Source organism: Nannizzia gypsea, genomic scaffold (genome assembly GCF_000150975.2).
Source record: "Nannizzia gypsea CBS 118893 supercont1.1 genomic scaffold, whole genome shotgun sequence".
NCBI classification, from domain to species: domain Eukaryota; kingdom Fungi; phylum Ascomycota; class Eurotiomycetes; order Onygenales; family Arthrodermataceae; genus Nannizzia; species Nannizzia gypsea.
In genome coordinates, this window is record NW_003345201.1 from 3,940,046 (window position 1) to 3,967,472 (window position 27,427).

General features: G+C 46.8%; 9 protein-coding genes across 9 annotated transcripts; 5 read left to right on the forward strand and 4 right to left on the reverse strand.

Moving 5' to 3' along the window:
- Nucleotides 1-286: 286 nt before the first annotated feature.
- MGYG_01449 (hypothetical protein) lies at nt 287-3,235 on the reverse strand (the record flags this gene model as incomplete). The annotated part of the gene is made up of 2 exons (XM_003177323.1): nt 287-2,894; nt 3,024-3,235. The coding sequence occupies 2 exons, from the start codon at nt 3,233-3,235 to the stop codon at nt 287-289; spliced, it is 2,820 nt and encodes a 939-aa protein (XP_003177371.1).
- A 264-nt stretch (nt 3,236-3,499) lies between these two features.
- MGYG_01450 (hypothetical protein) lies at nt 3,500-4,846 on the reverse strand (the record flags this gene model as incomplete). The annotated part of the gene is made up of 3 exons (XM_003177324.1): nt 3,500-4,474; nt 4,537-4,686; nt 4,766-4,846. 3 exons carry the CDS (start codon nt 4,844-4,846, stop codon nt 3,500-3,502), a joined length of 1,206 nt encoding a protein of 401 aa, XP_003177372.1.
- Nucleotides 4,847-5,219: 373 nt separating this feature from the next.
- On the forward strand, nt 5,220-6,985 carry MGYG_01451 (hypothetical protein; the record flags this gene model as incomplete). The annotated part of the gene is made up of 5 exons (XM_003177325.1): nt 5,220-5,279; nt 5,353-5,438; nt 5,500-5,737; nt 5,798-6,070; nt 6,128-6,985. The coding sequence occupies 5 exons, from the start codon at nt 5,220-5,222 to the stop codon at nt 6,983-6,985; spliced, it is 1,515 nt and encodes a 504-aa protein (XP_003177373.1).
- A 551-nt stretch (nt 6,986-7,536) lies between these two features.
- MGYG_01452 (heterochromatin protein HP1) lies at nt 7,537-8,553 on the reverse strand (the record flags this gene model as incomplete). Its single annotated transcript, XM_003177326.1, has 7 exons — nt 7,537-7,555; nt 7,614-7,639; nt 7,696-8,047; nt 8,103-8,182; nt 8,244-8,286; nt 8,348-8,513; nt 8,547-8,553. 7 exons carry the CDS (start codon nt 8,551-8,553, stop codon nt 7,537-7,539), a joined length of 693 nt encoding a protein of 230 aa, XP_003177374.1.
- Nucleotides 8,554-8,967: 414 nt separating this feature from the next.
- On the forward strand, nt 8,968-11,286 carry MGYG_01453 (T-complex protein 1 subunit epsilon; the record flags this gene model as incomplete). The annotated part of the gene is made up of 11 exons (XM_003177327.1): nt 8,968-8,977; nt 9,054-9,071; nt 9,134-9,182; nt 9,242-9,335; nt 9,407-9,490; nt 9,551-9,840; nt 9,907-10,555; nt 10,622-10,759; nt 10,822-11,002; nt 11,068-11,156; nt 11,242-11,286. The coding sequence occupies 11 exons, from the start codon at nt 8,968-8,970 to the stop codon at nt 11,284-11,286; spliced, it is 1,647 nt and encodes a 548-aa protein (XP_003177375.1).
- Nucleotides 11,287-13,711: 2,425 nt separating this feature from the next.
- MGYG_01454 (hypothetical protein) lies at nt 13,712-14,071 on the forward strand (the record flags this gene model as incomplete). Its single annotated transcript, XM_003177328.1, has 1 exon — nt 13,712-14,071. The coding sequence occupies one exon, from the start codon at nt 13,712-13,714 to the stop codon at nt 14,069-14,071; it is 360 nt and encodes a 119-aa protein (XP_003177376.1).
- Nucleotides 14,072-14,434: 363 nt separating this feature from the next.
- On the forward strand, nt 14,435-15,309 carry MGYG_08932 (hypothetical protein; the record flags this gene model as incomplete). The annotated part of the gene is made up of 3 exons (XM_003177329.1): nt 14,435-14,521; nt 14,691-14,822; nt 15,160-15,309. The coding sequence occupies 3 exons, from the start codon at nt 14,435-14,437 to the stop codon at nt 15,307-15,309; spliced, it is 369 nt and encodes a 122-aa protein (XP_003177377.1).
- A 549-nt stretch (nt 15,310-15,858) lies between these two features.
- On the forward strand, nt 15,859-16,212 carry MGYG_01455 (hypothetical protein; the record flags this gene model as incomplete). The annotated part of the gene is made up of 1 exon (XM_003177330.1): nt 15,859-16,212. The coding sequence occupies one exon, from the start codon at nt 15,859-15,861 to the stop codon at nt 16,210-16,212; it is 354 nt and encodes a 117-aa protein (XP_003177378.1).
- Nucleotides 16,213-24,393: 8,181 nt separating this feature from the next.
- On the reverse strand, nt 24,394-24,713 carry MGYG_01456 (hypothetical protein; the record flags this gene model as incomplete). Its single annotated transcript, XM_003177331.1, has 2 exons — nt 24,394-24,536; nt 24,599-24,713. 2 exons carry the CDS (start codon nt 24,711-24,713, stop codon nt 24,394-24,396), a joined length of 258 nt encoding a protein of 85 aa, XP_003177379.1.
- Nucleotides 24,714-27,427: the final 2,714 nt, after the last annotated feature.

Below are 27,427 nucleotides of genomic sequence, written 5' to 3' on the forward strand. Positions count from 1 at the left end.
CGTACACTGTGGCAAGGAACCCAGAGATATTACCATGTCTGATTTTAGAAAAGAGCTTATGCCCCCTATGTGACATGAATGACCTACACCCGTGCCTTTTTTGTATTTAGCCTTGCTTAGAGATGACGCTTGAAATTCTAGGTGTTGTCGCGCACAGTATTTTCACATAAATAATCGGTAGAGGGTTCGATTTAGTTGAAATATTGATCATTAGAATGCAGAGGCCTAAAGCCAGGTTTGTCTCAAGAGTTATATCTAACGGGACAGCCACTCAAATCATCCAACTTTAGCTACCCTGTGGTGGTGGGGGGCCATTGATCTCTTTTGTACGAAGCGAAAGCTTGCCTGTCTGGCCCAAAACTGCTTCATATCCGCTTTTCTCCAGTATCCTAGAATCATCCTGAACCACCTCTCGGGCTTCTAGTTGTTCCACTAACTTTTGGTTCTCCCGGTTCCCTTCAAGTAGGAATTTCAAACACATGACGGCATGTTCTTTGATGTATGGGTTATGGGCATCAAAAGCAGTACAAGATAAAATAGTCTCAATCCCACCATACTTTCGAATTTGATTTTGGACCTGAGGACATTTCCAAACAAGAGAAGAGAGCACCAATATAACCAGCTTCTTGAGGTTACGCCATTCAAATTCGGCTGGATCCTCATTGCCAATTGGTGGCGAAGGCACCCTAGATTCCGGCCCAACTGTGGCATTATCGATCGGTTCAGAGTCATTAGGATCATATGGCCGTTCAACAGCCACTGGAGCAACGGCGGCACTGCCACTTTCGGAGGCAGGAGGCTCGTTAGATGGCGTTTGCTGAGGTGTTCTTGGAGCTGCTGCCGCGGCTGCCTGGGTCAGTGAACTGAGGGACCCCTTAGGAATGCTAGCTTCTAGCTCTTTGATCAACGTCACCAAGTCGTATACAATCTCCCACTGGACAAGGAGATTCTTCCATTCGGTATTTTCCGTCAGAACTGCGAAGAATTCAAGGAATTGATATACTCCTTCATAAACTCGTTCCATGTCCCACAAGTTTAGTGGGAAATCTTCGGGAAGGGCGTGTCCAGCTCTAATCTGACCTTGAAGATAGATCAAAGCGCACGTTTCGGGAATGATGTTTCCGCGGAAGATAGTAAAAATATAACGCACCGTCAGAACATCCACTTTGGTGACGGTAACCGAGCTTCTCCCGGTTGGGGTTTCCGTCGTAGATGTTATGTTTGGTGGCGAGTACTTTGACCGGAAAATGTGGGTAAGAATTTTGATCACCACAGCTTGCGCTGGGGATATAATATCCTTGGCCTGTCCAAAGTCAGAGTAGGCGTGTGACATTAGGCCGTTGTTCAGCACAGCTTCCATAATTTGAACCATCATTTTGAAGTAAAGCTCATCGTCAGGGAGATCCCATGCAGCAATAAATATTAGGAGCTCTCTGAGCAGATTCCGCCCGGTTTCTTGGGCAAGCAAAATATGGCAACGAACAGCCTGCATGTTTTTAGATCCTGTTTTAGGGCCACCCTTTGGTCCAAAGCTGTCCACAATTCCAGCTTGAATTAACATTGGCAAAGCTTCAATTTCAGCAGGCCCTAACACCAACGGAATATCAGTCAACAGACCTCGTTGCTGGTCTCCTGGGCGGCCCCTGTAATCGTCATCATCGTCTTCCTCGTCCTCTTCTTCCTCAACACTCCCATCCGCTACTGCTTCCAAGCTTCGTGAATCATCATCAGCAACACCACTACGTTCCATACCATCGTAGTGATGCTCACCCTCTGTAAGGACGGGGGAGGTCTCTTGTAAGCGTGTCATTAGTTCATCTTTAGCTTCTTGAAGGGTTTCTGCTGCAGACTGAGCTGAGCGCGTCATAATTCGATCTTCGGGAGTTACAGGAGCATCAACCGCAGATATAACGCCATATTCATCAAGGTTAGGAAAATCTGTCCAGCAGGTGCGCGGAAAGCCCGCCGTAGCGCTCCTGTCTATGCTTAAAATAGGTTTCTTGCGCGTAGGCTCTTCCTCAATCCGAGATGGACCTGCTTGACGGTCATTCAAGTCCGCCCAACCATCCACTTTTGCGCCTAGGATGGCAGTAAGGGCGGCTCGAATTTCCTTGACACGTTCGGGGTCTTTGCCCATCTGCTGGATCTCCTTCAAGTTTCGACCAAGGAGTTTCTCCATATGGTCCTTGATATTAGCCAACAATAGCATAGCAGCCTCTTCTTTTATGGTAGCAGGTTCCCTTGGGAAAGATGAGATGGTTTCCAATAATAGATCCTCGGCAGTTTGGTCATAAAGTGTCCTAAGTGGCGGATTGACAAGTCGTTCTCCAGCTCTAACAATCGGCGCAAGTCCCTGGGCAGCGTTGTTTGATTGATCCAGAGGTTCCATGTGGGTAATAATGCTAGATTCACCATTTTGGTGATAGCCAAACAGATCCAACCAGAGAACGAGCTTCCGGTGTTCATTGTGCATAATAAAATTATGGAGGAATTGAAGGCACGTAATCAATAGCCGTTTATAGAGGCTGACAACTTTTTGCCATCTCTCTTCATTCCTCGCGTTGCTTTCTCCATCATATCCCCTGGCGGTCACTCTGACACAAGTGTCGATCAGCATCAAAATTCTCTGGTCAAATCCTTTTTCGGCAGCTAGATTTTGTGCCTTTTTGGTTGTTGCGAGCAGGTTCCGAGCAATCGTACAAAGATCATTCAATCGTTCAATGTCTTTAACCAGTGGGAAGTAATTATATGCAATCAGGTTGGATGAAGAGCCATCATAGTTCGCAGAAGTTGGGTTCTTCCAAGCAAAGGATTGCGATTCCAGTACTGGGATAGCTTTAGTGAGCACATCAGTAAGCCCCTGCCATATTGCAGGTGAGAATCCTAGATTTTGTCTATAGAAAGTAGGTAGGAATTAGCTCGGAAGTTGCGATACTCGAGGGGTAATTTTTGTTCCTCTTCTGCAAAAGAAAAAGTCTGATCAAACCAGGCTGACTGGGAACAAAAATGAAAAGATACCCTACCTTACGTCGCTTTCCTGGTGGCTCTTGTATAATATCTGCTTGCCTGCAAGTAGCATATGTTCCAGTCTCTTATCATCGATCATCCCGCGAGTCTCATAATGGCTCAAAGTCCCAATCAATACCACTTTCAACAGAAGCTCTGGAGCCGTGCATTTTGGGGTACTCTGCGAGTTTCCATCCTCTACAGACTCTTGTACCGCGGACGAAGCCATCTCTCAAAGCTGCAGCCACAGAACTCTGTGTTGAATGTTCAAGTGAGAAAATGAAATGGAGTCGTTGATTTTGCGATAAGAGCTTTCGGCATTTCAGTTTTGCCGACTCCGCTTTTATATTTTTTTTTCTTCTTTTTTGAAGTCGACCTTGGGATTAATGGATGGATCAATAGGGAGCTATGTAACGGTTGATATATATAGATGTTTATATTGAAAGAGATAAATGGTTTAAAGGCGATACCTAATTTATTCCAATACGCCTTTCTAATTCCGTCTTGAAATAGAATCCCGAAGGTTCCCCAAGAAGCCCAAATCGTATATGTTAATGATTTCCTTGAGACTTTGTACCTGCGTCCATCTTGTGTCAATTGGGGCATCAGTTCGGTCAGGCTGTTTGATTGAATTTCGTTCATCAGTGAATGTATAACCCACCCTAGGCGGTTGGCCGTTGGTGTAGACAAGAGTTTGTTCACTTCGTTTAGGCCAGGAGATACCTTCATCTCTCGGACCGAAGTCGTGTTGTGGACGGACTTCCTTGGCTTTTGCTTTGTATGCAAAGCCATCTGTAATATCGTCGCGCCATTCTCCCCATTTACTACTTTCATTCGTTGTCATCCCAGACCATATAAGATAAATATGGTAGAGAAGCATTGCGGAAGATAAAGGAGCGCATAGTAACGAGAGTAAAGTAATGGCGCCAATTTGAATATCATCCGTGAGAGCCAAAAGCCAAAGATCCAAAAACACCATTATCGGCATGCCTGTGCTCCAATGGTGAGTAGTCGTAGGGCTAATAGCCCGCTGTAACGCTTCATCCATGATAGAATAACCAAGGAATGAACCATAGAAAAGGAGCACTGATGTGAATAAGAGTAGCCCCAGGAAGTAGTGGTAATTATTCCGGCCCACACAGGTGCGCAACCATACGCAATGATGATCATGCCGTGCAACACAAGCTTTGCAGAGGCTGCAATGCTTGCTGCGAGCAGGTTTTAAACGGTGACATGTCCTACATGTCATATTTGGATGAAATATCATATTATCATAAGGGTATTCGTGTAGATATTTTGAGTGATTCTCAGGGGTAATGGCGGATTTTGAGTTGACGCTGAAATATAGGAATGCGTAAGGTAAAAGGGCGACAAGAGGGACCATAAGTTTGTGAATGGTATTCAGCCTTGACCAGGCTACAGGTATGAATATAGCCTCAGAGATAAGGAGTAATCCAACAAAGAAGATCTTTTTTCCGTTAGTCGTCAATATTTATACATTCGCAGCCCGTTAAAATAAGTAGCACGTACCAAAACCAATGGATGGTTTTCGTTCATAAGATAATTGCCCGTCCTTCCACAGCAACTGAGCAACCGTCCACCAAAGAGATATCCATCTGCGTTTCGGAAGTATCTCGGAAAGTATATCCAGACAAAACGATATATGTAGCCAACTGGGGTCTTCCTGCTATAGTTTAGCACCCATCATACCGAGAATATAATGCCGGATAGCAAAGGTGGTGCGGTTTTACCTAAGGGCTGGTATTCGGCCAAAAAGTGTGATAAAGACGAGCAGCGAGAGAGCTAAAATAGCTCCGGCAATTTCTTTGAAAACCCCCATTTCCACCCAGCACGTCCTTAAATGCCAAATACCCACAGAGAGGCGATCAACACCAATCCCAGTTCCTTACAGACCCCCTTGCTTGATCCCTAGAAGAAGTTGTTGGCATATGCTTCTGCCTCGTTAAAATTAAACTTTTATTTACTATTCGTGAACAGCGCTTATCTTCACGTGATCACGTGGCGCCCGCGGGTCGCGCCTGTTCTTGACGACCGCGAAGAGCGTTTGTCACTCGTCATTATCACTTCAATGTCAGCGGACCTCTGTGGTAATCATTGCATTGAAAGTTCAAATGGAAGGATCAAGCAATCGACTTCCCAGTAATGGGGCTGACGATTTTCAATCTGGCTCAGCCTCATTATTGTTCAAAAATATGAATTTTTGGCTATCTAAAACTGTCCCTCAGCGGACTCATATGAAACACCAAATTGAAGTGAGTTGTAAAATATAGCTTTTGATGTGCTCGGGCTCTAATATGACGGTTTATTCGTCTTAATTTTGCATAGGAACACGGTGGGAGAGTAGTGATTCTAGAAAAAGATGCTGATTTCCTCCTCGTTGACCATCTAAGAAAGGATAACCCGCCCGGCACGTCAGTGAGCTGCCTCAGATACCTCATTCCTTCTTCAGTACTGTTAATTTATACCTAATAGTTACTCCTACCAGTTTGTGGAGCGTTCAATCCGTCAAGGGGTACTCCAGGAGCTGGACAAATTTATGGCTGGAGTTCCCCGTGCCAGTGTCCGGCAACCCCCCATGGGTCCGGCAAGACGGTATAGAGAACCGTTCACGGCAAAAGATGATCAAATTCTCTACGATTGGATGAAACCTTTTGAGCAGGCTGGTGGGGCAGTATCCGGGAATAAGATATACCAGCAGTTAGCAGCTCAGGTACCCAAAACCATATCCAAGCATTCAGGGGTAGATGCCATTTCTAAGCTTTCTATATAGCATCCGAATCATACATGGCAATCATGGCGAGAACGATATTTAAAAAGAGTCCGGGAGCTTCCACGACCGCGAACAGATTGTACGGCATCTAACAGCTCTATACAACCAAGGCCACAACATAAGATCTCTAGCACACCTATACCAACAAGCCAAATACAATTTAACGGTTTTACAGAAAAAGACAGGGATATCCTTCTTCAAAACGCGAAACATATCTTAGATGTTTCACCAAATGCAGAAGATGAGATGTGGCGTGAGTTTGCTGAAAACGAGGTATGTTTCGATTACCATGTCATGGCGCATTGGTTGCCTAACATAGCCGTGCTTCAGGGTAAACATTCAGCAATGGAATGGAAGAACTACTTCCATACATTTATTCGCCCAATATATGAGTCTACATTGAAGAAAAAGCGACAAGCCATGCCAAGGTACAGCAGTATATCTGACACCACGGAAAGGCCACGGGGAAATACCAACATAACACATTATGAGCAAAAAGGTGGGACGGCCAGTGAGGTAGAAAGTTCTAAAACAAAAAGGAGGCGCACCCTCCCCGACTCCTTCGTCCCCAGTGATGCTGTTTCTAGGGGTGTAGATAGGAAACATCAAAGCGGGAGCCAAGCATTGGAGTCCTGTGTATCTCGCAGCTTTTCAACGGGGCCACTGAAACCGCCATCTACTTCCAGAGAAGGGTTGCATGGACAGCACATGAGTTCTGAGCAACAGGAAATCCCCCCGCAAGTCATCCTTCAAAAACCAATACAAGGTCCGCAATCAGGAGTACATAGTGCGCAGAGTGTTACTGCCGAAAAATATGACGCCGAGGATGGGGCCGAAGAGGTAGACGAATGGATTAGATCTCGAGTACGGCGTGGCCAAGGAGCAATATCCGAGGAGCAAGTTCGGATGGCTCTCCGCTGTACAACGATGGACGATTTACTCGCTGATAAGGTGCTTGAGTATTTCCAAGCTGGGCAGGGTATCCCGCTGAACATGAAAGGGGTATGGAGTGAAGATGATGATGCTGCCCTTCAAGGGGTGGATCCGCGCGCCATTGACCGCGTTGAACAAAAGCATGGCAGAGAAGAATTTGATGCTCGATTCGAATACCTAATGGAGTTATGTGACGAGCTTTACGGAGCATTATATTCAACAAATAAAGCATACACAACTCCACTAGACAGTTGATAATCTTGGCGGAACCTCAGTGCCCCATTGTCGTCAAATATATATTTCTCCTACGAGTTGCAGAAAGCATGCAATTTATTGAATAAGCATGGAAGCTAGGTTAACGCACCGTAATACTCCAAATGTACAGGCTGAAGGGAAAGGGAAGGAGGGACGAAGTGTAAGAGAAACGCCTAGTTAAAGTGCAAAGAAAACAATGCAGCTACCTGCCGGTCCCTGCCTACCCAGCCGGATAAGCTGATGTTATTGTTAAAAAGGGAAAAGGGATATTACAAGATTGTGAACATGGATAGCCAGACACTCAGCCAGCTAGTGGTGGAGACGTATGATTTCAGTCAACTAGAGTCGGAGAGTGTATCACGGGCTACCGGAGGGGGTGAGGACCATGACAATTAGATCAGACTTGGAACAGCCTAGATACCACCTGTAGTTCACAAATAAGGTCCTATAATTAGAATGTCGTATGGTGCAGGTCAAGGTGACAATGCCTACTAATTGTTAAATTGGACCTTCAGGACCGTCATAACCGGCGTCTCAAATAGCTATTCTGTTCATACCTCTTTAAAAACCCTATATAGAACAGTTAGCTGTCAAATTTTGCAAACTACGTATTAGGTAAAGGACATACAAGTGTTGTTCATAGAATTGAAGCATCTATTCGAAAAAGGTCAGAATTATAATCTATCAGTTCAGAAATTTGGACAGCATACCTTCTGGGGACAGCGTTCGTAGCAAGTTTTCAATGAAGCCCTCGATTTCCTCCCGTTCTTCCATTCTAAATAGACAACAAGCCCATCACCATCGGGGTCGCGTAAGATTGTGCTGACATAGCTCAGTTCATTATCCCAATCGCCTGTAGGAGGTGTCCAGTCCGCATCTTCAGGTGATGCCTCCTGGTCCGGTGTTTCGACCTTGGCAGAATTAGGCTTCCTGCCTTTCTTTGTTGGTTTGTCTGGTGTAGACGATGCTTTATCTGCTAGCGATTTCCGTTTCTTTGTAGGTTTCTCAGGCCGTCCACCAATCTTCTTGAAGTATTCTTCAAGGACCTCTTGCGCTCCGTCACTATGAGCTCGGTTTAGCAATTGACCAAACTCTCCAAGGGAAGGATAGGCAATACAGTAAGTTCTCCTCCGGCTCTACAGTCATATCAGCAGGGTCATCATATCCTTTCCATTTTACTTCAAATTGAAGCTTTCCCTGTTCAAGTCGCAATGTTAGGCGATGACCGAACAGCGGTAAAGAGGGGTAATTGCGGGACCTTTTTGTCAAAGCTATGCCCTACAACTCGCTCTACGACGTATCTATCCACCCATTAGCTGTTGCTGCGCATCAAGAAAGATAGCCAGCGATTGCGTTGCTTACACGTCCTCATCACCCTCTTCGTCCTCGTCGCTTTCATCGTCTTCATTATTTTTCTCATCATCCTTGCTGGGTTTTGCTTCCTCGTCCTCCTTGCTGTGAAAAGGGATAGCTTCTCCAACTGACTCCTCGTCACTAGATTCAATATGTGCTTCAAAACTGTCAGTAACTAGACATTGATACACATGCAAGCAGTACTCACGAGGCATTCCGACGAATTCTATGTGATAATGGCAAAACTACCGAGAAGAAGATGAATGGCAGGCGCAGCTTCAGCTAATGGAAACAACTGGATTTGGAGAATATCAAATATCAAGTTTGCGCTGGTATTCAATGATTGAAAACCGCAACTCTCATCCAGATGTAGTCGCGAAATCGCGTTTGTTTAAGAATAAAAATACGCTAGTCCGCCTTGGGAAATCACCTCCCACTTGGATGACTAAGCCTTCACAGCGTCTATTGAATTTAATTATTTTCAAAGTTGAAGGACTTCAAGCTGGTGGTTAAGACAGCAGCATATTATCACAGTCCGTCGAAGGGCGTTGCCTTGTTCTGTCATTCGGGAACCGTTACTCAAAAGGAACTCCATCGTTTATAGAAATTGTTACAGGCGCAGCTTCAAGATGGCTATGCGTATGTCATTGACATATTCACAACCCCCCCCTCCATCATTACGCATGAGCAACTCACTAATACGTTGATTTAATAGAACTTGATATGTCCCAAGGTATTTACGACATTTTCCGATCGTAGTATCATCAATTATACCTCTAACCTAAATACCTAAAGCCTCCGTGGTGAAGGATGAACAGGGGCGTCCATTCATTGTTGTCCGGGAGTAGGCCACCCCTCCCAAACAGTTACAAGTTCAGGTCTAACTTGAAATTTGTTTTATAGCCAGGGAAAGAAGAAAAGACAACACGGTACTGATGCGGTTAAATCTCATATTGTGGCGGCAAAGACAGTGGCCAATATTGTGAAAACATCCCTGGTAAGCAGGCCTCCACCACTCTTTACGATGGACGCATTACAATGCTGATATATTTTGATTTTATCTTATAGGGCCCTCGGGGGTTAGACAAGATTCTAATTTCTCCAGATGGAGACATTACTATCACAAACGATGGCGCCACGATCCTTTCACAGGTCTGTAACTGTCTCCTACGCCGATTTACTGGTAGCTTTCTAACAAAAATTCGACGTTAGATGGAAATATCGAACCATGTTGCTAAACTTTTAGTTGAGCTTTCAAAATCACAAGATGAAGAAATAGGCGATGGTACAACTGGCGTTGTTGTATTAGCTGGAGCGCTCCTCGAGCAGGCCGCAGATTTGATTGATAAAGGGATTCACCCGATCAGAATTGCGGACGGTTATGACCAGGCCTGCGACATTGCAGTAGCACATCTCGATAGTATCAGTGACAAGGTCGAATTCTCACGGAATGAGCAAGAAAACCTGTTCAAGGTAGCAAAGACTTCCTTGGGCAGCAAGATGTAAGTTCTCTACTGATTGGCAGATTAAATCGATACCTCGGATAACCAACAAAATGATTTTAATAGTGTATCAAAAGCACATGACCAATTTGCAAAGATAGCTGTCGATGCTGTTCTCTCTGTCGCGGATTTAGAAAGAAAGGATGTTGACTTTGAATTAATTAAAGTTGATGGAAAAGTCGGTGGCTCCCTCGAAGACTCTCTCCTAGTCAAGGGTGTCATTGTGGACAAGGACTTCTCTCATCCTCAGATGCCTGATGAAGTTAATGACGCAAAAATTGCCATCTTAACGTGCGCGTTTGAACCACCAAAGCCAAAGACCAAGCACAAGCTCGATATCACCAGCGTGGAGGAGTTCAAGAAGCTCCAAGCCTATGAGAAAGATAAATTCACAGAGATGATAAAACAGCTCAAGGATACCGGTGCTAACCTCGTCATCTGCCAATGGGGCTTTGACGACGAGGCCAACCATCTTCTCTTGCAGAACGATCTACCTGCAGTCCGATGGGTTGGCGGCCCGGAGATTGAACTCATCGCCATTGCCACTAATGGCCGGATTGTTCCTCGATTTGAAGACCTTAGTGCTGAGAAACTCGGAACCGCTGGTGTTGTGAGAGAGATGACATTTGGAACCACAAGAGAAAAGATGCTAGTAATTGAGGATTGTGCAAACACCAGGGCCGTCACTGTGTTCGTCCGAGGTAGCAACAAAATGGTATGCCCACATTTATTTGCAAACCCACGCTGCACCGCCCATTTTTCTAACAAAGAGTGAATTTAGATAATTGACGAAGCCAAGCGATCACTACACGATGCACTTTGCGTAGTGCGGAACTTGGTTCGGGATAACCGTATTGTCTATGGAGGAGGTGCTGCGGAAATTGCTTGCTCTCTTGCTGTAGAGGAGGCTGCCTCAAAGGTTTGTTTACCCCATTATTATATATGATATGTCGGCCATCCTCATCTAACGTATATCTAAAGACACCTGGTCTTGAGCAATACGCTATGCGAGCATTTGCAGACGCCTTAGATGCCATTCCGCTGGCATTGGCCGAAAACTCTGGATGGAGTCCCATTGAAACTCTCGCGTCTATCAAATCGAAACAGGTTAAAGAGAAGAACAGTAGACTGGGCGTGGATTGCATGCAGACTGGAAGCAACGGTACGTTTTATAATGAGTATACATATCTAATAAGGGCAACTTTCGCTAATACTTTTATATCTTAGACATGAGAGACCATTTTGTCATTGACCCTTTAATCGGAAAACGTGAACAGCTACTCCTTGCTACTCAACTCTGTCGCCTGGTTCTTAAGGTACCCGCCATCCATTTTCAAGAGCTTTCTCCCTTTCCTGTCCTGACAGCCAAATGTCTTGTTCGGAGCTAACTCGGTCTCATAGGTGAATAATGTCATTATTGCTGGTGAAGACAACGATGAGTTCTAAATCGTGTCCTACGCTTTCTCAACTCAACAAGATTTGTCGGGGGTGGCAGGGTACTTAGATGGGTTGGCAAGCTGGGTTTTCCCTCTGCCTTTGATTGGAGCTTTCTTGATAGAGAGTGATATTCACATATCGGCTCATCTGCACCCTGCAGGATTCCAGTATGTGATACCATAATAAATCTATGAGTGAATAGACAAAAGTGAAATGAAGCAAACTTGATCATATTTCTCCCCCACACTCTCGTCGAGGTTTATGCAAGGCAGACCGGAACACATATTTTCTATATGAGAGTCAAAATCGTTCATACCAGCTGATGCCGTCTCACACTTTCTGTGGTCGGCCCAGGCAAGGAGGACCCTTGACCGCTAAATAATCCCGATACGAAAATTAAAAATTAACAAACTCCGTGTTTCAAGTGTCTGGCTTATTTACACTCGCTTTCTCCTGCTTTCACTTTATGTAGCTGTTCTCGCCCCAGGAAGCGCCCGCCATCGCAACGAGTACATACTCCGTACACCCCGAGAATGTAGCCTGACTCGTATATATCCAAGGTGGCTAAGCTGACTTCTACCATCGCACCGGGTTCAGAAGTTGAACTAGACTTCGTCTTGGTCTGGTGTCTAGCAGTGATGCTTTTTTTACCACTACGAGGCATGATACCTTTTTACAAGCACTCCTTTACGAGAAATAAGCAGCTCGGCATGTTATCAACAGGTCTAACTTTCAACATATCGAGAAGTCCTACCAATACTCGGAGCTCCTGCAACTGAACCCAATGAACTCGCCTCTCCTACCACAAACCATCTACGGCCATGACAGACTCCCTGGACTAACTCCTTGGGTAATGTCCAGGCTGCAACTACCATGCAAATAAACTATCATACCTGTACGAAGATGAAGGGCCGCCAGGAGTGAATTACGCTCGTCTCGCTACTCTGTTTATTTCCAGGGGAAGGACGGACATTCCAGTGCCAGATATACCCAAACCGAAATGAAGCCAACTTGCCAATCTCTACACCCGTGCCTTCGAGGTTAGTCATTCATGGTTCTTAGATCCTTTGAATAACCTTAGGTCTCGAGTGTTACTGCTGGCCATCCCCAGATGCCTGTACTCCATTTTAGCTAACATAACATATATCTAAGGCCTCTGATGGCGATAACCATCCTAGGGATAGGTAATTTTCATGTGGGGGCAGCCACCAGCGATATTATGCAGCGATTATACATTTATCGTTGGGTGGACAGTCATGAAGCTCTCGAGACCGCAATAGGGTGAAAATGCCCAGGGGTTCTTTCGAAACATATCAGAATTACATCGCTTAATGTTGGCGATAGGATAGTCATTTCATGGTTCTATTATAGTATGAAATCTACAGAAGTACGGAGTATGAAGAAAAAATAAAACGTATGTGCACGGATAAGGCATCAAATGGCATTTCAGTGTGCGTTTTGAAGCCAGGATCCAGCTTGCAAATAAGCTGACCGCCAGACTATCAAGATAGACGACTGCATATACATGGCTATGAGAGCTATTATTCAGATATGCCCTGCAGAACACCCATGCATGCAAGTTTTTTTTTAAAAAAAAAGGTGAAAATTGGTAATATGTTGTATCTCTTCCAGCTATGATGTGTGGACGATATACATTCACATCCCCCTGTAACAACACCACACAACTCCGAGGGAGGGAACATCATGCCAACCAGACTACTGACACCCTTCATGCTGGCAGATGCTGAGAAACAGGGAAAAAAGAAAGGTTGTCTCTTTTGCAATCCCAGCTTGATGATGCAAGACAAGTCATATATCTACTTACGCATTGACCCCGGAGCCTCTCTTGCAGCCATCGATTTGACGAGACAAGAGGAGGAAAAGGTATTTCTGCAACGATCTGGGTATCGAGGCAGAAACTGCACTCAACTATGGGGCAGATGGAGCAAATGGGGCAGGCTATAGAGGCAGAGGGATCTGGGGAACGGGATAGTTACCCGTCTTGCAGGTAGAGCCTACAAGGTCTACGGCTGAGATAGCTAGAGGGCAGGACGAGACGGGAGACAAGGAACTGTCCGCCACCACCAAAAGGATTAGTGCCATGTTTATGCTCCATAGTGGCTACGGCTTGACCTCACATGCCAGGCTAAGGTCTGACGCTGACGAGCCGTGGGATTGTTACAAAACGCTTTGCGTTGGGCGACAGGTCCGGCAGAACAACGAAAAGTGACATGATAGTTAGGGGGTTGTTGGACCTGGTTTTAGCTGCTAGGTAGTTAATAGGTAGTTATGCATGCCCCTGACCACAGACACAGAGACAGAAAACGACGAAGACACCCGTCTTCCAGCCAACTCTCTGTAACCAGCTAACCCGTCAACCAATGCACCGTCAATATACTCACCGACTGATCGGAGGTGAAGGGCCATGGTGCGAATGGTCAAGTGGACAGCGAATGGAGAAGTCCTCCTTCAAAGAGAGCAGCGTGTCCCGTCTCATCTAGACTCGATATCGAAGCAAAAAGAAACGGAAGTCTTCAACCTTCAGCTTCGATTTACACCAGGAGTTACCAAGGCAAAGGGCCCTCGGAAAGGTCGAAGGCGTCCATCGTCCTCTCTGTGTGGCTCACCCACAGCGCTAGAGAGGCTCGGGTTTCTTGGGGATCACCGTCAGAGATCCGTCTATCTCGATCTGAACCCCGAGAGTCAGGGCGAGGTGTCGATCAACCCGAAGCCAAAACGCCCTTTACAGTCGCCCACGCGCGAAAACATGTGCTGGACGGGCAGAAATCAATAGTGCTAGAATAGTGCAGTCCACCGTAGTTAGTGCATATACATAGTACATGGGATGGTGAAGTAACCCAATACTCCGTAACTACTGTGTTTGATTTCAAAACACAAGGCAAAAAACAAGTGCAAAAATGAACAACTTTATATTCTGGATATTTTTCTGATCTGGCTATCGTATATGCGAGCTGGATGCATAGTCTTGTGTCTATTGTTTTTGCCTTTCTGTATTAAAGGATGGTTGATGGCCCAAGTGTAAAAGAAGCCTCCGTCGGGAATGGGGTACGGGGCAAACGGTATCGGGAACCCAGCCCATACATAGATATGTATATAAATATATATGCTCCGAACCCCATCATTCATTGATTGGGCCATGTTTAGATTCGGAGAATTAACAGCGGCTTTGTCTGAAGGAGCCCCTCAGCTTGCGAGTGGCTGCCCGTCACCTACCTCTGTCAGTGTAAGTTAGATTGAAGAGTGAAGGCGAGAATGGTGCAATAAGAGTAGCCTATGGTAGCGATACCTCTTTCACGGTAGGGAAAAAACCATATGCATACCCACTGTTTTTAAAAGTCCAACATGCAGCCGTAAACTATGATTTGATAGCCGAAGCGGAGTCAGTACTTTAGTTTTCAGGCGGAAGCACTTACCTTCAGCCTGCCATCGACAGCATGCTCACCTGCCATCCTTCTATTCAGCAGGTTCGCCATCTCTCCACTGTTCTCATTGTGATCCCACCGCCGGTTGGTATCGAGGAGGTGGTGAGTTGAAGACCTCAGCAGCTGGCCTCTTGCAGCTTTCGCATATCCACGCCCCCCAAGTCGAGGGAGATGGTGCTCGGCTACTGAAGTAGGTTCCAGACCTCATCATCCTTGGCCCCTTGCCACCTCCGCCAGTGCTTGATTCTCTCATCATCTCCTATATTTGAACCTATCACAAAAGGTCTCAGTAAGATAGCTTCATCCTCTTGAAATCGGTCACGGCTTACCATATGGGAGGCCTCCTGGGTCAATCAATAGGTAACTTTGACGAGAGATTCAGAGACTGTTAGGTCGAAACCACTTTGTTACGGCTATCTCTGAATCTTGCATCTAATAGTTGACAGCATCAGTGTCAACAGCGAAGAATCGCCAGCAGCGTGTCTCAGGACCCTCTCACCTGGCTAAAGGTCTCGCTCTCTGCCACCTCACTTCAGACCAGCAAGCAGAGAAGAAACGAGATATATCCCGCCAATATGTCCCGCCGTAACTGTGGCTGCTAATCTGCTTTTTTATCGCTCTTTTTTGTGTGGAAACGTCCTTTTTATATCGGTGTCGTTGCCTTAACTAGGTAGTTATGATGTCATCCAACTAGGTAGTTAACTCGTTAACCACGGTTCGTTATCCATGAGCCACAGGTAGCCAGCCAAACAAGTCATAGTAGACAAACTGAAGGTCATTTACTCTCCATCCGCTGTAGTTACTCTGTACATCGACATGATGACGGGCCTCTGGCTGACCCGTGTAAGAAATAACTATATAAATTGCCGGGGAAGAGCCAGCGTCCCGGCGCTTGGGCGCGCACTAGGAAACTATAACACAAGCTCCTCCCCTGAGCCCATCCCGTCTTTCGTGGTCACGGTTGGGGATGAGTGCCGGCGGTGATGATGGCCGGGTAGGACTTCATTTTCAAAAGGCTCGTTTTTTGGCCGATGATGGCTTTTCTGCTTCCTCTCGTTATGATGTTTTCTTAACCAGTTAGTTGTTATTACAGAGCCAAACCCACCAGAGTGTGTAGCCTAGGGGCGGGCCGCGTACGATGGCGCTTCCACCGCCAAAATATCCACACCGAGAAGAACGGAAACGAGCCAGTCAGCCTGGGAGAATGACGCAGAGGGCTATCTGTCAAATCCCGGTGCGAAACAATGGGCGCAAGACTGTATTGATTACCACCAAACGATTGGACATCAAGCGTCAGGGGCATCGGGCCTGTGTGCACGCCGTTGGCGAAATACCACAATTGTTATCCTTAGATGATAGGCCTCCCCCTAAGCCAGCCCGCTGCCGATTTATCGCCCTGCAAGACTCTTCTTCCACGGGCACTCGCACACATGACACAATGAGATGGGAAGAATACGAGAGGCTCAAAAATGGCCATAGTCGTCCCCCTTGAAGACGAAGGGCGGGTACGTATGCCAGCTTCCCCGGAACTGACATATCATAATCCACCACCTCATTCGACAAGTCCTAGCAGCAAGGAATGAACGTCGAGAAGCTGTGATAACCATAAGGTTAACGCTATGGACCTTGGAAAAGTCGAGGAGTCGTGGATTTTCGTGGTTTTGCCAGCCTGCAGATATATCCCATCCCCATAGTGCATCACACTATGCAAATGCGAGCACCAGTTGCCCCATTGCGAATTGACCAAAATGAAGAAGACAAGAAAAAAAAAAGCAATTGACACAAAATAAAAAAGAAACAGGGTCGTGTATCCGGTCCGTCGATACAAGGCGATTACTAAAAGCATACTCCCTTGAAGGAAAACCACATCTCGTGGTGCCCTCAAAGCTCCGCCAGCCTCCACAATGAAATATCAGTCACCCCTTATTACTTTTTGCTCTTTCGCTGCATGTACTCTGTCAACACATAACGCAGCATGCGCGAAAATTCCTCGCTCGACTCCATCACGTGGAACAGACGATTAGGGCCATATTTAACGGGGGACCAGCTACTTCTCCTTGCAGCCAGTAAGATGCAGAAGAAAAGTGTGAAATGAGCGGCGCCACCGACATAAAACGACCCAACGAACAAACGATATCTGCCATATCTGAATCACCTGAGCACTGCAATGCAATTATTCACCTCCTCCTTCGTACTCCTTGCGTGCAGTTCCAGTGGTTGTCTCTGGTGTCGAAATATGGGAACAAGGTAAAGCTCTTCAACCAGCATCCTACATTAATGTAGCATGCATTTTTTTATTTTCAAAGAGGGTAATTGTTATCATATGCTGTAAAACATATTTCAAAACGGGCTGGGAAAAATATCATACCCCCAGAAGCGTACCCAAGTAGCTACCCTGCTTCGTAGGAAGCGGACAGGGTAACTTGGGGTGTTTTTTTTTATCAATAATATAAAACTCAACAGCCAAAAAATCGGCCGTACAGGTGACCTCTTGTCGAAACCGAGGTCATCCATCGTTGCTTATTTCTACTTCTGTATGGGTTTCAGGATTTTGGGCCTTGACTTGCAGCCATTGATGTGGCGTTTGCGATCCGGATGGAGCAATGATATCTGTTTTGAAAAGCTCTAGGAGGCGCAGGGCTTCCCGCATTCCGGAATTGCGGAGTACTTAGGGCAATACCTATCTAGAGATGATTAAAATGAAATGATTTTGTACAGGAATCTTCCATACACATTCACAATGGATATAGCATGCCGGTTGCGTGCATACGTTGTGTTCATACAGTATTATGCAACACAACCAGGGCAAAAGCCCAGAATTCTCAAGTGCCCGCTAGCAGGTACTTAGCCGGATTATTGAGAGAAGTTGCACCGGGATATACCGTGAGCAGCTCGAGGGATATATCTTGTGTAAGAACTAAGTACTTCCATGGCTGGTCGAAATGCACGGAAACTTATACATCAGGGGCTCAGAGAGACATCAGGGAGAACTGCACATATGAATTCCATGAACTGGTATCGCTCATGCACGCCATGTAGCCCTGATTATGGAGCCGAAGAACGAGAAGAAAGGCATGCATCGTCCAGTCCTTCGGTACTGGTTATTGGTGATAGCTACCATGATGGCGTGTGACAGGAGCATGAAGAGGGGGAGAAGCAAAAGATTTCTAATTCTCCATGGCATTCTGGCTGGCTGGTCTAGATCCAAGCGCCTGTGGGGGATTGGGAGGTGCAGGAGTGGGAGTGGCGAGTGAATATTCCTGCAGCGCAGCAAAAGGTTTGATCTTGGGACAGGTGTCATGTCTTGAGAAATTGACCAGAGAGACGGCCAGCTTTGAGAACATCTATAATATAGGCAGATATAGCCATTTTAAGCAATCGAATGATCAAATAGGTTAATGGATCCATAGTCCATCGCGCCACTGCATAATTCCTTGGACAAGATGGCCTCTGTGAGAAAAATTAAGGACACCCCTCTAGGAAGAGGAGGAGTAGAAAGACATATTAAAATAAGGAAACCCTGCATAAACCTGCAAGTCATAAAAACAAAACAAAATCAACAAAAACAAAAACGGCTGAGAAAGGGAAATCGATCGACGAATCTGCAGAGGCACAAGCACCACACCAAAAACTATTATTCTAAAAACTATTTACTATTGGCGGGAATAGGAGAAAGATTTGGGAAAGGAGTATATATTGTTGTACAATATATACGAACATAGCACAGCCTGAGTGGGAGAAACGTAAAAAATCAGCCAAACAGGTGAAGGACAAGGCCATCTGAGAGCCAAAATCCCAAACATGGCACGAATCAAGGGCTATATAGATAATGGAGGGTGGTCAGCACATTCGTCAAAGCGGATACGGAGAGATGGATATCAAGAACATCAACACCCTCTCCATGCTTGACCGTGCCTCTGTGCAGCAAATATGAGCTTTTGCCTAGCCCTTTGACATCTCCTTCATTCTTGCTTGGGTCGCACGAGAGAGGTTGGGTATGCACATGAGCACATTTCTCCTCAGGAAGACGGGGAGAGGCATCTAAGATATTGCAAGCATTTTCGTCTGTCTCCCCACGGCGAATGTATACCGGCACTAAGGGTCACCCGTCAGTGAAGGTGACAGGAGAAAACGCAAGATACTATAAGCTTCAATGATCTGTTTTAGATTTGGGAGCAAAACGGTTTGAAAAGAGAATCCCTTTCTTTTTCCTTTCCCATCCGGTCTCTAGTCAGTTGTTCATGGAATTAAAGATCTGTGGCACAGAAATTCCTCAATTTATCTGTTACGGGAAGCAATTTGGAGTTCGTGGCTGGCTCATGAGGCCGAACCCGAAGGTTTATCGATTCATGGGAGGAAGCTGAGCGGTCTGGCATTCTGCGGACACCGTTCGAGGCTGAAGCATGTCATCTGCCTCCGCCACAGAAGCAAGTAAATTAAACATGATGACATCTCTCCTTATCCGGTCACCGCGCTTAGTGTGCGAGCAGGCTCAAGCGAGTTGGGAGGGACAGCAGCGCAGAGAAAGAGGAGCAAGCATATGGGCTTTGGTCTAGCTCTAATTCTTTACTTGCACACAGACTTGTGACGTGAAATATGCCTTGATGTGCCCTCCATGAGGTTCTGGACCTCTATTAAAAGATCAACTGCCAACAAGACGTGAATCAGTTGATATATCCTGGATATCGTTGGTCAAGAGAAAAGGAACCATTTTTGATCAAGAAAGTGTGTGATCCAGGACGGAAAATGGAGTACTTGTGTGGTATCATTCTTGCTTGGGGATACACAGCAACGTACAAAGATTCGGTACATTTACCACAGCAGTCAGTATCGGGAGTAAACTGATGTACAGCCATCTGCAAAGTTGACCTCTTCGTATACCGAAGATCCCTGAGGTTGGTGTCGTTTCGTACTGCTGACGTAACCATTTGCCAAGAAATTATAATGACAAGCTAATCACGTGATGAATGCTTTGCCGATCTCCTTTTTAGCGCGAAACAACTTCGAAGAGGAAAAGAACGTTCACGGAAGAACCAGCGAAGACGAACACGTCCCGTAGCTTGCTAGAGCATCATGAGGAACGTGAGAAGGGAGGGTGAGTGCATCAATTTGTTGTAGACAATGCTAACAGCGAACAATACGAAATACTGGATTAAGACAGTGAGTCCTAGTCGACTATCCGCTTCTAGTAAGTCGAACAATGACCTGGGAGCCGCAGTCGCGATCGCAACCAGTTCATCGAAGCAGCTAGTCAAATAGCAGCCCAGTATGCGTACGCTGGGATTGGGATGAGATACATCGCCTTTACCAGCTAGCCAACATCCACAGAACACATAACACAGGAATATGGCCAGACAATGACCACCGACACGACATAATACACACAAAGCAAGCCAACAGCACCCCAGCACAAACACAAGAGAGCGGGCTGAAGATGTCTATGCACTGACCCCTTTGGAGTCTAGATTGGCTTTCCCTAGAGTCATGATCCTTGTTTTCGCATCGATTATTTGTGAAATGGTCTCTCTTTCAGGCTTGAAAAAGAGAAGACGAGGACGACGAATATGAAAGTACTCCGTACGCAGGCAAAGAATGAAGAAGAGAGAAGATGGAAAAAAGAGAAGATGACAATAAAGCGGCCACATGATGGGAAGCAAGCTATTATATGAATCAATGCCTTGAAACCCTCAGCTCTACCGAGAATAGCTGCATCCCATCCACCTGGCTATTGGTTTTTCTTACTTTTTCTTTTCTTTTGTTATTTCACAAGAAGTGAAATTATTATTACTCCGCCGGGGAGCACAAGACAGACAATACAGACAACGCTGGCACAGCGGCCCCTTACATGCTTGCGCTATGGAGTATTAGTAGAGCGAGCTGGGGAAGATGGGGAAAAATCGAGCTGTCCCAGGTCAGATCGGGATGCGGAGTAGATCATTTGGACACCATCGTCTGGTGAAACAAGCATAAGAGATCACCCTTTGAAATAACAATTGGGTTATGTAGCGTCTTTGATGCGAATCAATCTCTCTCTTTATTTGGAGAGTTTCCATCCTGGTTCTACCCCAGCCCAGGCTTGCTCTGGCCCTGAAAGGGAGCAGAAACAAGTATCTGTCAAGTTCCAGGTACCAGGGAGAACAGCTGACTGTATGCAACGTGTGGTGTATCATGTGTGTAGTCAGGAAGGCAAGGTACAGGCGAGGAACAAGGTACCAAGCGTGAGCAGGTGGCCTGGAAAAAGCTAACCCCCAATTCGGAGATCTAGAGGAGGAAAATCAATGATGCGGGTTCGGTGCCTTGAAACCAAACCGCGATGTTCAGCCCTCTGGTGTAACGTGGCAAACTTGGTTCAGGCTACTAGATCGTGCCTCGATGTTCTCTTCGCAGGAGTGTAAAATAACAACAGTCAAAGCAATCGCAGCTCTTATCGATGGAACAGGAGGTACGGAGTACGGCGTATGAGAGCCAGATATTGGAACTTCGTCACACCGTCCACCTCTCTTTTACTCTCCATAGCCAGGAGGAGCTTATCTTCATGGCTCAAGCGCGCTGAGCGAGGACCGTTGGCCCATCTCTGTGGGACCGGATGCGGGAGGCCAGTTAGTTACGATTCCCCAAGGCCGACTCTCAAAGCCAACCGAGCTCTGGTCCCGGCCGACGAGACGTCAGCCAAAGAACAAAACAAAATGAAACCAGGGCTTTGCATAGCAACACCATTGGTACACCGAGAATAGAATGTGTCTGTATAGTACGGAGTATCCTTTTTACATCGACAACTACACACCTATCATAAAGGAAAAAAGGAAGGGCATCATCGTGAATAAACGTTATCCACCATTCCTTTTTTCCTTCTATGCCTTGGGGGTGCTTCCTCTTTCCTTATTCTTACCCTGTCCCTCTTTCTTTTTCGTCTGATTGAAGCAACGAATCCCGGACAAATCGCAAGCCGGAGACTGCGCAGTGTGCAAGTATGATTTCTTCTTCTTGCCTCCTGTTCTTCTCTTTCCGGCGTGAGACTGACAAGGTATAGATATCCCAGCACCCAGCCCTCTGGCGCGGGTCACATTATCCTCAGATCCGAATAAGATTAAAGCCCAGATGCACGGAAATAGCTTAAAAAGAAAACAAAAGCCAACTAACCGCGCTGGAGTGGCCATCCTCACGATCCTCGACTTGCAATTCGCCCAGTTAGCCCTGATCCAAGGCGAACAGGGCTCACAGAACACCCGTCAGGACCATGAATGTGATGGATGAAAAGCAAAGAGAGCCAGAGCTGATGAAACTAAACGAGAGATAAACAAACATCCATCACTCCTCTAGGTATGCTGAAAAGAGAGCCAACAAATGATACACACGCATCATGCGAAGTAAGCCAAACAAACATGAACTCACACCCCCAGCATACACGTGAGAGTGAACCGTTGATCCAATGGCTTGGGCTTGGGCATCATGACTTAGGATTCGATTGGGGGGAAGAGGAGAAAGCCGTAACAGAACATATCATATTGTCGCGCGGTTGGCGCAGGGTCAAGCAAGCAGCATAGCAACCAGCGACGGGTGTTCCTTGGATAGAGCACACGACTTGACCTTAATCCAACTGCCAGTTCGACTAGTCTGATCTGGTAAGAGAATCGTATGTATCTTGGGGTTCTTGTATTGCGATTTCAGCATACAACTTGATACCTTTCAAACGTTACCCAACTAACCAGCTAGTCAACCAGATTACGGAGCAGTTAGTGAGTTGAGCTAGACAAGAGTTAACTAGAACTTGCTCTCAATTGCAAATTCCTGGGCCCTCTCCCGATATCGTTTCCCTAACACACCCGATGCCAGATGTAAAGGCAGTGTACTATCCTACTCGTGTCTAGACACACCACGGAGACGCCAAAGTAACAGAGTTGCATGAAAAGCGCGGAGTTGATGAAAGGACGCTGAGCAACCTCGGCGAGAATTTCGCCTCAAACATATGAGCGCTTAAGAAGGCAAAAACTAACTAGGAAGAATTACTCTGTGCACGAATTAAGAAAAGGAGAAACAAGAAGAATATGGGGAAGTAGAAGTTTCTTAGGGAAGGACGGGTAACTCGGTAACTAACTATCACGTGTCCGCGATAACTCCAGACTAACATCCCGATGCCCGGAACCGAAAGATGGAAGAGAAGGTCGCGGTGCAAGCGGAGGAGAACCAGAGAGACCGGCGAGGGCGAAAACCTCCCTCCGTATCTGCGACTGCGAGCGTGATGCTGCCCCTTGACTCTGCACATACATTTTTACTCGGGGCTCTTTTTGTCTCGGTTCGGAGGCTGCCGAAGTTCGTCTCGGGAAGATGGATATACTCCGTGCAGAAGAGACGCAGGCATCCAACTAACCATAACCCGGCAGCCGGCAGCATAACAAACCTGCGAGTCACAGGATAAACTATCGTCATCAAGGCACAAGCAAGCTCACCTTCCCCGGCTCTTTTAAAATTGACAGCTAACTACTTGCCGGTAACGCCGAGGTGGCTACCTGAGGCGAAGGAGGAGGATGCCCATGTACCGGACATTCGTTCACCCTTCTACGACTCGTGACCGTCTCCTGGCTGCCTCCTTTTTCGTTACCTTGGTTGTTGAGGATGTGAAGGAGAATGGTTCCGATCGAGGGGCAAGGGAAAAAAGATAAACACAACCCTTGTTGCTTCTTTGCATGAAGACTTACATTAAGCCAGCCCCGCCATAGCTAAGCATAACTTACTTACTTAACTGGTTGGGCCGCTGGTTGGTTGTTTTAGTTCAACTGGGGTGGCTGACATGAAGGCTGAAGACGGATACCTGCCATGTAAGGGCGCGGAACAGGAGGACGAGATGGAAATCTCAACTCCTCACGTGGATATCTAACTAATATATCGACAAGCTTGGTATTCCTTGATCGCTGACTGGATTAGCTATACGGACGGGACAAACCAGTATGGATATATTATGACATCTATATTACGTTCTTCGAGCAAGGGCAGCGACGCGATAACCAAGAGAGGGAAGAGAATTCAAGAAATTTGGCCCAATACCAAGAGGCTGATCTACTTACTCGACGACAATCTCTCTGAAAATAAGTCTCAAGGTTATTGTTTTAACGCTCGAATCCACAGCTCGTCCTGGGTATGACAGGGCTCGAGTAGGTTCAGAGTGAGGGTGATGGGAGGCGATGCTACATCCACAGCTCAGCTTCCCTTGCGCCTACTCTCTTTCGCTTCCCTCCGCATCTATAAACAAACACTGCTTGAGCAAGCCCTAGCCAGCACTAGCTCTGGCGTAAGGCAGGCGAAGGATGTCATTTCTTGGGTCAACCTCAGACAGACAAGTTACACAGGGGGCGAAGGGTGAATGAGCGGGCACATGAGCATCTTGTCCCTGATTAATCAGTCGTTTCGTCACTCCATTCTTGCATACTTGCTTGGGCTTGTTTTTCGCACCCATCCATCCTACCTACCGCCCATGCAATTTTATCTAAACTGCATGCGGACATAGACGACAAATGATGACGATGGCTAACAGGTGTCGAGCCAGCCCATTTTCACATCCAGCCTCGGGCTACCACGATAACTAACTGACCGCCTGGAGGTCGACCGATCCCGTGAGGGTGTGATGGCCGCCGTGTTCGATATTTGGAGCGAGCCAACCATTGACTTTTTTTACACTCTACCTCCTCCACATGGCAGCAAATCCTGGGCCGTGTCTCTTCCTCTCCCTCCTTCTCAAGCTGGGTCGTCTGCCCGATGCCTTGGCCTGGGGGGTGGACACCTCCCTGTCATTATTATCTCCAGTACTCCGTAGCCGTCTTACTAGAATATGCCTCATTTCATAATCAAACAATAGCTATTAGGCAGTTCCAAGTATAACTTACTATTCGACAATCTCCGAATGGAGTTGCAGTTGGCAGTGTGAGGAATGCGACGGTGATGGCAAGCTGGCCTTGTCTCGACCCCCGTCGTCGTCTCCATCTCCCTTGTCGTCTCCATCTTTTGTGTGTTATCTCTTCCTACTCTTCCCGGCCTTCCAGAAGCCGCACAGAAGCTACGCCGCGTACGTAACGAGTACAGAGACAAGCGCTAACGATAGATACCTCGGCTGTATTCATGTCTGTATCGATGTAATGAATAACGTCACATAACATTAGTCATCAATTGCTTAACGCCCTTACATAAGGGATCACCTTACATAAGCTTGTCACCACCAGCCAGCCCCAACATCTTCACCTCACCTGACGGTCTACATATGCATAACGGTGATATATTATATTGGAGCACAGCAAAACACAGCATCATAGCCTGGTGGCTATTCGCGCAGGGCCTTGCGCAGTGCGTGTGCTGCTGCGCTGTCAGATCGTCCCAAGAACCGAATGAAAGGATGCCCTCCCCCACCACGCACACCATCCCATCAGCGTTCTCTCTGCCATGGTGAGGTATCTGGGAACAAGCCATGAGACGGGGACGAAAGTATGGAAAACCTGACGGGTGAACGATGTAGGTACGGACCGCCTTACAAGCCTTAAAAAAATGTCCAGCCACCCCGGCGCCTAAGTAGGAGCTCGTGCTGGGTGACTGAAGGTGAAGGGGGAGGGCGATAGGATTACAGAGTCGCCAGCGCAGAGGTCAGCAGAAACCGGGGGATGAAGAGTGCAAATAAATAAATGAGAGGTAAAAAAAAAAATAAGAGACAGGCAGCCTGACAAACGACGCCGTTCGGTGAAGAGAGGAAAAGAGGCAGACGTCAGGGAAAATGTACCCCTCGTCAGCCAGTTACAGACATCTCCGGGCGAAACTGTTAGACGTGCAGAGTCACAAGGACAAAGACGTGGATTTGATGGGAGCAGCATGGAACAGACTGGCTGGGGTTTTTATTTTTTTATTTTATTTATTTTTAAGATATAAATAAAAAACAAAAGGACCTCGCACGGGTATGCTCCAGTGGCCAGCAGGTGAAGATCAGATCGCATGGAAGAAGCAGACGAGCTTGCATCTGGCGGTGAGAAATGAGGCTTATACAAGTAGCCACCTTGGGTGAAGCAGCCGCCGCTCTGCTTTGGGCAGCTTTTGCTATATTTATGTCCTGGTGGTCATGTCATGTCATGCCATGCCATGCTCTAGGGGAAGACGAGGATATACTCCGTACATACTTCATACAGTGTATACACCATCCATATTTCCTTACATGACGGCTGTTCTTTTCCCTCTTTTTGCATACGGAGTACTGTTTCCTTTCGAGAGCCAATGCGCTGTCCCTTTCTTCCTTATTCCGGGGCGACGGCTCAAAAGGGTCGATATCACAGCAGTCACATCACCACCATCACACTTCAATAGAAGGGCTCCTCTTGACTCTCGAGGATCAGTTGGATAAACTAGTTTGCCATCCCATAACTAACGGAATAAGATAAATGATTCAGAGACATCAGGGATCGCACCGGAAGTGGACTGTGTTAATGTACGGGGTAATGTTCCACGATCAGGGAAGGGCGGCTGAACTGAAAGCAAAGCAATTGGAACACGTCAACCAGAGCTCCTCCACCCCCCCCGTATCAGCTAGTTAGCTAAACAGGATGGCCCTGCGTTGAGGGAACTTGACTGACTGACTGACTGACATGACCCTTGACCTGACACTGACTTAGGCCCCTTCGGGGAGCTTCTGCCCTATGGATCAGCATCGATCAACGGTAGCCTCTAAAGACGAGAGATCGGACGGCGCAAAAGAAAAAGCTCATAAAACAAAGCGCACTTCCCGCACATGACCACGGCCGAACCAAACCAACAAACGACGAGTTCTATTTTCTTCTCTCCTGGGTCTTTCACTCTCACTCACCCTCTTCTTTTGCTCGTTCGTTCGTCCTCCCTTTTTCGGACGCTTGTTCCCCCCGACACTAGGGTCTTCCTTCTGCCCTCTCTTTCGTTCTCGTCTTCCTCGCTTTCGCCCTAAGTCTTGGGAAGCGGCCTGGCTAAAGCCAACCGCGCCACTTGGATGACTATCCGCTTGCACCCCTTCGCTTCCCCACAAACAAGAACAACCTGGACCGCTCACACGAACAAACAAACAAAGGTAGGATAGCCGTTGTATGCCAAGCCGTTGCGCTAAGAGAGGGTGACTTCGGCAATGGGTAAAACACTCATTTCCTTCATCGAGCCAACAGATGCGCTTACCCAGTGCTCGGTTGATGTTGGGAGTTGCGTAATAGTAAGAGGTAGTAGCAAAAAAAAGGGGGGGAACCAGGAGGGCGAGAAAGGAATCAAGGAAATGTGATATCCAAGAGACTATTGCTGAGCACTAAGCTAAGGGACGTGACTTGAATCATGTCGATATCGTGACTAGTGCTCTTTTTCTATTTCTCTCAATTTTTTTTGTTATATCTTTTACCTACCTTGTTGACAGCCGGCTCGTACGGGCGTAGACGCATGTAATGAATGTACGGTGTAAACTACCAGGACCCTCCCAACAGCCGGTGAGTTTCGTCTTTCGAGACGGCGTCTTTTCTGTCGGTCTGCAGAGGGGACGAGAAACGAGGCTGGCTGTCTGATAGGGCTGGGGCATGGAGCTGGACGTACATGATGGACATGCCTGCTTTCCCCTTCCTAACTACATGGCCCCCGGCCCCGACGCAAGTCAGGCGAGAGATAGAAAACTAAACAAGTCAACCACCGGGGAGAGAGGGAACTGGACGCAAACACTAGATGCCAATGGAAGT